The sequence below is a fragment of the Strigops habroptila genome, chromosome 5 (assembly GCF_004027225.2).
Source record: "Strigops habroptila isolate Jane chromosome 5, bStrHab1.2.pri, whole genome shotgun sequence".
Taxonomy (NCBI): Eukaryota; Metazoa; Chordata; class Aves; order Psittaciformes; family Psittacidae; genus Strigops; species Strigops habroptila.
Window position 1 is genome coordinate 24,389,135 of NC_044281.2, and position 9,448 is coordinate 24,398,582.

The window sequence follows — 9,448 nt, forward strand, 5'->3', positions numbered from 1 at the left end:
CTGATTAGATTTAAAAGGAGGAGGAGCAAGCAGATGTAATGGTCATGTGGTGTGGGTAGTTACTGTGCTGCTTCTTTCTGTGCTTCCACCTCCCTGTCAAATTGGACTTCCCATGCTCTGGGGTTTGTGTGGGGACACTGTGTTTCAGACTACTTCTAAACAGTCAGACAAATTAGACATGACCGTTACATTTTTTTATATTGTAGGGTGTCCATCCAGCCTTCATAGGAGCGCAATACCCTTACTCAGTAACACCACCATCACTGGCAGCTACAGCAGTGTCATTCCCTGGAGTGCCCGTCCCATCCATGACGCAGATTGCAGTGCATCCTTATCACAGCGAGACAGGAATGTCATTGTCTTCCAATGTAGCAAGTAAGTGTTACAGCTCTGGGCTGTGCGTAGCATAAGTTTATTTACTGTGTCTCCTAGCTGTACTCCAGTGAAATTCTGCTCCTCGTTGACTACAAGTTCTGCCAGGGTTCTTGCACTGAAAAGTTCTGGCCAAATTCACTCTATTCTAAAGATGTGCATGCTCAGGGGTACTGGGATTCATAAGGGAGCCTGATTCAATTAGTGGAGCTTTAATTTCTGTTTAGCTAAATTTCCAGTACGGGATTAATTTGGCTTCTCAGACTAAAGTATGGTTAGAGCCCTCCTGGCTGTTCTGACTTATTAGCGCTTTATTCCTCCCTCTCCTTTTAGCAAGGTGAGCGTAGGTGATCTCGAGCAGACTCTTGTGCTTCCTTAAGGTCTGATGACTAGAGTGCAAGAAGCAGGCAGACTTTTGCTACAGTAATATTAATAGCTGTCTTTCCTGCCTTGAAGGAGTTGGAGACAGCCAGTATCCGAAATGTGGAACTTTTGTAGAAAGGACAGCTATTTTGGCAGGATCATTTCAATGGCAGTCTAATTGCTCACATGTTGTGTTCGGACTAGAGTGGTGGTGGACACCCATCAAGTAGTGTGCAGCACTGGGACAGCAGATGTTGACTGAATTGTGGATGTGCTCTCATTGCCATGGGGTTTTGCACCAATGGGTCATGGTTGGCCAAAGCCTTGTTATCCCCTCACTCAAGAGGCTGTAGTGTTTGCTTATCACTGGTTTGCAACTCACCAGGTGCTGGAAGACTGGTACATGGGAAAATACTTCAGAGCTGTGTTAACATCCTTCATATCCAGATTATCAGGAGAATCTTCTCCATTATTTTTATCTTGCATTTTGATGCCAAAAAGGCATCACAAAAGCAAATAGAATAATCCTGAAGGCCTCAGGATCTGAAGACCATCTGTTGCAGACAGCCTTAGTCCTGGGCTGATGCTGTGACTTTGAATCGTGAGAAACCATTTCTGTACTCCTCCGAAGAGCTATGAATCTTCCAGAACTGCTAACTCATCCTAGCGCACTTAAAATAATGAAAGGAAAAAGCAACCCCACCCTTTCCAGTTGCCATTGTTTATGGATTGCATAAACTTCTGTGTTCAGTTCTTAAAATACTGTTTCAGTGTTCCTGCAGTACCTAATCACGTGGTGACGCTTGAGCTCTGGCTACAATTCAGCTCATTCTTATGGGTTATTCTCTTTAGCCAGGCTTCAAATGCAGCACAGATTTCGCCCCGCTTTGTGGGTGTTTGGCACTGTGTGTCTGCTTGGTTGAGGAGGTCAGACAGATTTTTCTTGAGAGCACATTGTTCTTGAGTGTTCAACTGTTCACTGTTAAACATTCAAAAAACAAGCTGGAGGTGGCAGGGGAAGAGGAGAAATCAGAACTTGGGGCATTGCTGTGGTGCTGGTGTAGTAGCACCACAGAGAAGCATGAAATAAGGGTAAAAATGTGCACACACCTAACGGCATCCGTGCTCTGGAACTGTCAAGCAAAGCTTGCTCTTTTTCTCTCCATAACTTTCTTGGGACAGAGAGTTAGATATACTTGAGTCCCTTGTCAGAATGCAGCTTATTGTCTCAGTGTTAACTGCTGTCTCTCCAAGTTGAGGTGGTACATAATGGATTCTCCTGTGATTTCCCTTGATTTTGCCCTCGCTAGTTAAGTGTCTGAAGGTGACAGCTTCTCAAGTTTCCTTGCTTGTTTTTACTGTTGATATATGCTACCAGTGTATGCAGTAGCTGTTAAGGATGGATTGGAGGCTAGCCTCCAGTAACACTCTTCCCTCATGATAAGCTGGCTTACAACAGAAGTGGAGCAATCTCACAGTGATGGACTTGATCTTTGAGTGACTTAATACTATTCCTGCTCCATGATTTTCCACAGCAATTTCTCATCAGATGTAGACATGCACATGGTTGTTTCCTTGGACAAGAAATCAGAACCAGACATTTCATTTAATAATAGCAAAGACCTCTGAGTCAACACACGTATTTACATGTAAAACATGGATGACGTGCATGTTCATGATATACTGCTAAAGAGATGAACAAGCATGTAACTGACTGTCTCTAGGCCCAGCTTGCAAAGAAAATAGAGGTATTCCTAGCCCATTGTATTTCAGTTGTAAGTCTGTGGTTTGTGGTTGCTGTATTGTTCTGTTTAGGGGAACACTACATTGACAGGGGGTGGTCAGGTGAGGGAGATGATGGCCCAAGTGAACCTTCTTTTAGGTTGGTGGTGGGTCCTAATGCTGCTGTTTTGCTCTCTTCAGTAGGAAATGTCCATGCAGGATCAACGTTCCCAGCGATTCAGGGGGCTTCCATGACAACCATGTCCTCACAGCCCAACTCCCTTGTTACAGGGAGTTTTCCTGCCGAGGATGAGCAGCACAGTCAGCCTGTGAGCCCCCAAGGTCTGCACTACCTCCACTCTGCATACCGAGTTGGTAAGGACGGCCAAGTGGGTTTCTGTGGCCCCTTCTCAAGGGCTTCAGGGCAGGGTTGCAGGCACTTTGCTGCTGCACCTGTTGGGGGTGATGGCATCTTAGGTAGATGGGGAAAGCAAGTCCATGATCATATGTGGAGGCTAAAATTGGAGGCAAAATAATAGAAAATTGAACAGCTGCTGTTGAGGGCTGTCAAGAGTAGACGAGAAAGCTACATGGGTTAGAGCTGGGGAGAGCCTTGCCTTTCAGCAGGTGTATGTAAAGGAGTTTGGATAGGGCTCTGAGGATGCGACTGTGAAAAAATTAGCAGCTCCTGCTGCTCGTGGATGGTGAAGGCACACCTCTAGTTTAATAATACCATAATATTCAGAGGCACTGAGGGATGCACGCTGTGCCTCTCCAGATAGGTTGTTGAAGACTGACATGGAGAGAACTTAAATTTTGTGGAGAGTTAGCCAGAAAGGGGTGCAGATGTCATTGGAGACATTGCACTGGTAAGTGGTAAGCTGTGAAAGGTGTTTAATAGCCTCAACAATAGAGAAGTGGGGGTGGGAAAGAGGGTCCGGAAGATCACGGCATGGCACCTGTTGGTATTTTAGAAGTGTTTGAATGTGAGGATTTGCCTGAAGAACTTTAGTAGCATGAGTGACATCTTTGTAGATTGGTAATACTGCAGCTCAGAGTTGGCCTGTTGTCTTTGCAGAGGGGTAGGTTGGTTTGGGTAGCTTCTCTGTTGTGAAATTTAGAGCAAATGTGTTTCTTTCAAGACACATCCTGTAGTGCAGCCTTCGGGGCTATCTCATTGACCCTGCTGTAGATGCTTAATGAAGTATCTCTTTGGAGCTCTAGTGAGCTGTGATGGCTGTGCAGATTTCCCAGCCTGGAGCAGCAGATCCAGATGTTCTTACAGATACTTCCTGTGGTGACAGGCTGCAAGATGGGCCTTTTGTTTCTCTCTGGACTCTTTGCAGCTAGGGAATTTTCTGCTGATGAAAGGCAGGCAATCAGGTTGCATTGCAGTGAGTGAAAAGCTAGACTGAGTCTTAATGGGCAGAAGTGCTGCTTGACTGTGGCTGCCCCTTTCTCACAGGGATGCTGGCTCTGGAGATGCTTGGCCGAAGAGCTCACAACGACCACCCCAACAACTTCTCCCGCAGCCCACCCTACACAGAGGATGTAAAATGGCTCCTTGGGTTAGCTGCAAAGTTAGGTAAGGCTCAGAGCAGTAATTCAGCAGAAATCCACTTGCTGGGATTTGGACCACGGTGGGAAAAACCTCTCCAAAGAGTGAAACTTCAAAGATTGGGTGAGCCTGATATCCAGTCCCATTTCTGAGAGTGTTTCAGAAGATCCCTGCTGCTCTTTCATCCAGGCAGTTGTCCCATTTCTGGGTTCTGTAGGCATGCTGTTGAATTTTGAGGCACTGGATGAAGTGCATGGGGTTGGACAGGGCTCAGAGCTTGTATCTCTTCCATTCTGTAACAGTAATTCTTTCTTGTAGGTATTCCTCTTTCTTATATATATTTACAGCTTCCGTGTAGGCCTTTTATAGCAATAGGTGCTCAAACCACCAATTGTTTGGGGGTTTGGTTTTTGGTTTTACTTCCACTTTGCTCTTGGATCTTTTTTGTCAGTTCATTTTTTCAATTCTTTTGTAAGCGCTAAGAACTTCAAAGAAACCAACCTTTTACAACCAACCTGTCTAGTGGCATGGCTTCTGCTGCTGCTGCTGCCGGGGGAGCAACACTGCAGGCGGTGGTGGGGAAGCTTGACTGTGTCTCCAGCCTCCCTAAGGCCTCGGTGCTGGGGCATCTAGGTGCTTCCTAGATGGGCAGTCAAGAAGCAGTGGAGGAGGTGCAGTGTATCCTTGCCTCTGTAGTTATCTTTGCCACGTCAGTTTTCTTTCATATCCACTTTAAAGACAGGTGGACATGGGAATACCAGTCACTGAGGTGGCACCTGGTCTCTACTCAGACCTGATGGATATATCAGAATGATCTCTTGTCCCCATGTGTTTGCTAGACTGTCTCCCTCAAGCCTGCTGGAGGATACATTACACTGAGAAGAAGGTGCTCCAAATCCAGGTTCTTGCTGGGCAGTAGCTGGTATCTCTTACCTTAACACTGTTGTCCTGACTTCTCCTTCCTGTGCAGGTGTAAACTATGTGCATCAGTTTTGCGTTGGTGCAGCCAAGGGGGTGCTGAGCCCTTTTGTGCTCCAGGAGATCATCATGGAAGCCCTACAGAGGCTCAACCCTGCCCATGTGCACAACCACCTGCGCACCCCAGCCTTCCACCAGCTGGTGCAGAGGTGCCAGCAGGCCTATATGCAGGTAATGTATGGCCTGCCTTCTTGCCTGTCAGAGCTTCCCTGCCTGCGTGTACTGTCTGTGTGTGCGTGTGCAGAGGAGAAGGGACCTTGTGTACTGGTAGCTGAACTGGTCCATTGCCCGATGCATGCCTCTCCCTCAGAAGGGACTAGAAAGGTCCTCTTTCTTCCTCACTCCAGATGCTACCCATACCTTTTAACTTCTGTACTTTTTCTTTGCAGTGCTTTCAAGCCCCCTGTCCACTTCTCTTTTTTTTTTTTCCCCCCTTTCCCTGTACGTAACCTGTCTTCCCCTGGTTGTGAAGCCTGGGCATGGCTGTCTGGTGTGCCAGTGCTGGCACTAATAGTGGAGGTGACTTGGTCAGCTAACAGTACAGATGAGATATCCTGGGATTTATTGAAACCAGGACGAGAATGTTTCAGTGAGCCAGCTGCAGTACCAGTGCCACATGTACCTTAAAACAGTGTAAACAGGACACCCCACCTGTACCTGTTTCTCTTGAATAAATGACCAGAAGGGTGGTTCTGTAGACATATTGCTCAGGTTGGATTAGGTGTCTTATCACCTGGATGATACTTTGGAGAGATGAGAGCTTCTTCACTTGAGCTCAAAAGCTGGTCCTGCAGTTTTGGAGCCTTAGTTGAGAAGCTGATAGAAGTGACAGTGTGAAGCCTAGACATATTTTGTAGCAACTTAGTGTAAGCCCAGCAGTGAATGTGTTGGGTTCCCATGTATAACCTGCAGAATGAAAGGTCTGAGGGTTAGATGCAGTGGGTGGTGGGGGAGGGTGTTAGCTAGCCCTTTTGTGCATTGTGTCCTTTGTCTTTTAAGCTAGCTGTCCTCTGTCAGAGCCGCTGAGAGAGCTCTCATGTGGTAACAGGATCATGTGGCATATCTTGAGTCTTCCTCTGAGTGTCACCAGCATGAGGGTGGTGAGCAAACACCTAAAGGCTCTTTCCCTATTCCCATCCAGTACATCCATCATCGTCTGATCCATCTCACTCCAGCTGACTATGATGACTTTGTGAATGCCATCCGCAGCGCCAGAAGCGCCTTCTGCCTGACTCCCATGGGCATGATGCAGTTCAATGATATTCTCCAGAACCTAAAGCGCAGCAAGCAAACGAAGGAGCTGTGGCAAAGGGTCTCTCTGGAAATGACCACCTTCTCGCCGTGACAGCAGGCGGAGCTCCACGGACACACAACCCTTTGTCCCACATAGTTGTAGTTCCATTTACACCATCCTTCCTTCTGGTGTCTTTTTTATTTTAGATTTAACTTGTTGGAAACCACTGATCTGATGTATTTATACCATGACATTCCTCTCCAGCGCTGTTGCGTGTTGGCGCTCTGCTTGCTCGCTCTTCCTCCTCCTCCTCCTCCTCAGTGGGCCGCAGGCTTCAGAAGCATCAGGAAACAAGAAGGAAGTTGAGCTGGCTGCCCTGTGGTGTAGTCACCGCTTTTTTCCCTGTGCCCCTGGAGGCTGTCCTGCGAGCACTTTGCAGTGTAAACACGCACGTGTTAGAGGGGTGGGGGATTCTGTCTTAAATATTTATTTTGGCATTTATAAATATGTAAACTTTTTTTTTGTATGGGCTTCTCTTACTCCACACACCACCTCCTTTTGGGAGAGGCTGGGACTGCTGTGCACAGCCAGCCATGCTCCCTCCATTCCTTTCAGCACCTCCTGCTGAGAGAAGCTGAGACTGGAGTAGCAGGGCCAGGGCCACCTCTGCGGCTTTCTGCAGCAGCTGCTGAGGGCAGAGGCTGGAGCTTGGGCAGTCAGAGTCCGTGACTGTGCCGAGCTGCCTGGAGACTGCCAGAAGTGCTTGGGCTCTTTCTCAGGAGCGTCCCTCATTGGGCACTGCTGGCTCATAGGATGTTTTGTTGGGAGTTGTACAATCGTGTTTCTTTTTGCTGGGGTAGTACTCTCCTGTAATCAGTTTCTTATCCCTTGTCTCTTCTTGTTTCCTGATTAAACACTTGTTTTCTTAGACTGACTCTCTATTCTCTCTGCTATGATGTTGACAGTTCGACGTTGCTGGCCAGCTTTTGTCAGTGGGAGCTCCTGTGATCTCTGGTGTAGCTGTCCTGCCTTGGGGAACAGCAGCCCAGCACAAGGTGGCTGGCCAGAGCTTTTACACAAGCTTGCCTAGTACTGATCTGAGAATGACATGCCTCTGCAGAGGCTGAGATATGTGTGCACTGGGTCAGTGATGGGTGTCAGGGCAGTTGGTGGAAGCCTGGGGTGTTCTGCCTACACTTCTGCCAGGCAAAAGGTTACTTTGCTGGTTTTCACGCCAGTGATACTGTGTGGTGATGTAGAGCTCTGTATTTCCAAAGCATCATGCAAAACAGTAGCTGTTCACCCTTGATGTACTTGTTAAAGGTGGCCAGTGGTCTGTTCCTGTGCATTTTGGGAGATGTTTGGTGGACTGTGCAAGATATCCAGTAGGGAGTGCACTGCAGAAAATTAGTTTTAGAAAGCTTTTATTTTTATGCCAGGAAAATTTAAAAGGCTCCTGCCATTTGTAAGCTTACAAGCACATAAATTTCAGGGCTTTTAAAACTGGAAGTCAGATGACTGATGGATGTTAAGAATCCAGTTTCTCAGGAGTAATGTATTTTGCTTCTTGCTTGGGTTTGGCTAATGACAGTGGGGAGCTTTTAGTTTCCGCAAGTTAGAAATATGTGCCTGTTTGATGTTTTCATTGATACTCATAAAAATGAACTAACTCATAGGGGCAGGGCAAAACAGATGAATAGGCTCCTTTGGTTTGACTTTGTGTGCTGCACAGGCCAGAGCATGACTGAGGTTCCTCTGCTTCTGATTGTGGAACTGTAACTATTTAAAGACCTCCTTACAGCCCCTTGTATTCTTCCATATAAGGTATGTAGTTACAAATGCTAATTATAAATTACTATGTTTGTAAGAATGTGTTAACTTTTTTGAGGTTTTTAAACTAAACTTCATGTTGTTTATGAGCCTGTTACTGGGCATAACTCCTGGATTTGACTGGAGAGCACAGCCTGATGTCTGGAAGGTTTGGGTTCCTGGAGCAGTTTCTGTCTTCTCTAGTTCTTGCATGTTCAGGACTGGGAAGGGAGTTTGGAGAAAAATTAGTTTTCTAATGAAGTTTTATCTTTTCTACTGCGTATAGGAGAAAATTTGGCGAAGAGAAGGCAGCATCTTCTAGAAGGAAAGAAGCAGAGGGGAAATGGGCAAAAGAGATGAATGTGTTAAATATCAGGAGCAGAAGCGACTTGCTGCATTGAGGATTTGGACTGAATAGGGAAATGAAATGGCAGAGCTTTATCTGTGGTGTCTGTTAGAAGATTACACTTAGACCCTGAGCAGGCAGCTTTTCAGACCGCTGTAGTTAAACACCAGGAGCATGAGAGCACCGTCACCAGTATCTCTGTTCAGGGAAAATACAGTGGAGCTGCTTACCATGAGGCTAGAAGGGACGTTGTTTGGAAGCGTACTTTTCTGACATTCTGCGTAGTCTCCATGAAAACAATAAGAGAAAAGAAGTCACAATGCCTGTTCTCTTTCACTGTGCTCAATACTTTCTCTGTTTGGTTATTTTGCCCATTCTAGTCCTCATACAGGTTTGCTTTCATATGACAGACCCTGTTAGAGTTGTTTTCCAGCAGCTGCAGAGTCCACACAGAGGAAGAGCCAGGGAATCTCACCACAAGCTGACACTGACCGAACAAGCATCTCAGTGGTATGAGACACAGGTCAGTAGCTTCAGAAATTTCCAGTCTGTTCTCTGAAAGAAAGAGTTTGCTCAAGGTGAGCAAACAGAGATGGGAACTGCGTGGAGGCACTGCTTCCAGAACACACTTTCAGTTCCAGATCTCTGCATCTGTTAATCTGTTGTTGTTCCTGAGCTGTATCCTATGGAAACGTATCTGAGCAAGGATGGGAGACAGGAGAAAGGAGATGATGATGGATTTTCTTGGCATGTGGCTGGGAGGTTCTTCAGGTATTTTTCCTTTATAAAAGATAGGATGAGCCCTGTGGCTCCAAAAGCACTAATTTACTATTAAAGCAGAAAAATTATTACCCAGTGTAGTCTTGTTAAGTTTGGTCCCTATTCCAGGAGCAGGGGAAATACTTAGGCTCAGAGGTTCTGAAAGGACATTTCAGCAGGCGGCCTGTAAAAGAGCAGAGGTTGTAGCCAACTCAAGTTTCCTTTGACTTTCAGGTAACCCATGTGTTTTTTTCACTTAGAGTAAATGTTCTCTAGGTCCTTGCCCTTACCAGCAACACATGAAGTG

The 9,448-nt window shown here is 46.4% G+C and overlaps 1 protein-coding gene across 3 annotated transcripts in view; it reads left to right on the forward strand.

Annotated features, from left to right (window-relative positions):
- Nucleotides 1-8,094, forward strand: part of ZSWIM8 (zinc finger SWIM-type containing 8) — a 62,648-nt gene extending 54,554 nt beyond the window's left edge. For 2 of the 3 annotated variants that reach the window (XM_030488934.1, XM_030488936.1), the window contains 5 exons: nucleotides 207-375; nucleotides 2,659-2,832; nucleotides 3,923-4,042; nucleotides 4,986-5,164; nucleotides 6,135-8,094. In XM_030488934.1, coding sequence (XP_030344794.1) covers nucleotides 207-375; nucleotides 2,659-2,832; nucleotides 3,923-4,042; nucleotides 4,986-5,164; nucleotides 6,135-6,338 — 846 coding nt within the window. In that variant the 3' untranslated portion in view covers nucleotides 6,339-8,094. The remainder of the gene's footprint in view (nucleotides 1-206; nucleotides 376-2,658; nucleotides 2,833-3,922; nucleotides 4,043-4,985; nucleotides 5,165-6,134) is intronic. The other variant, XM_030488935.1, reaches the window with a different exon arrangement.
- Nucleotides 8,095-9,448: the final 1,354 nt, after the last annotated feature.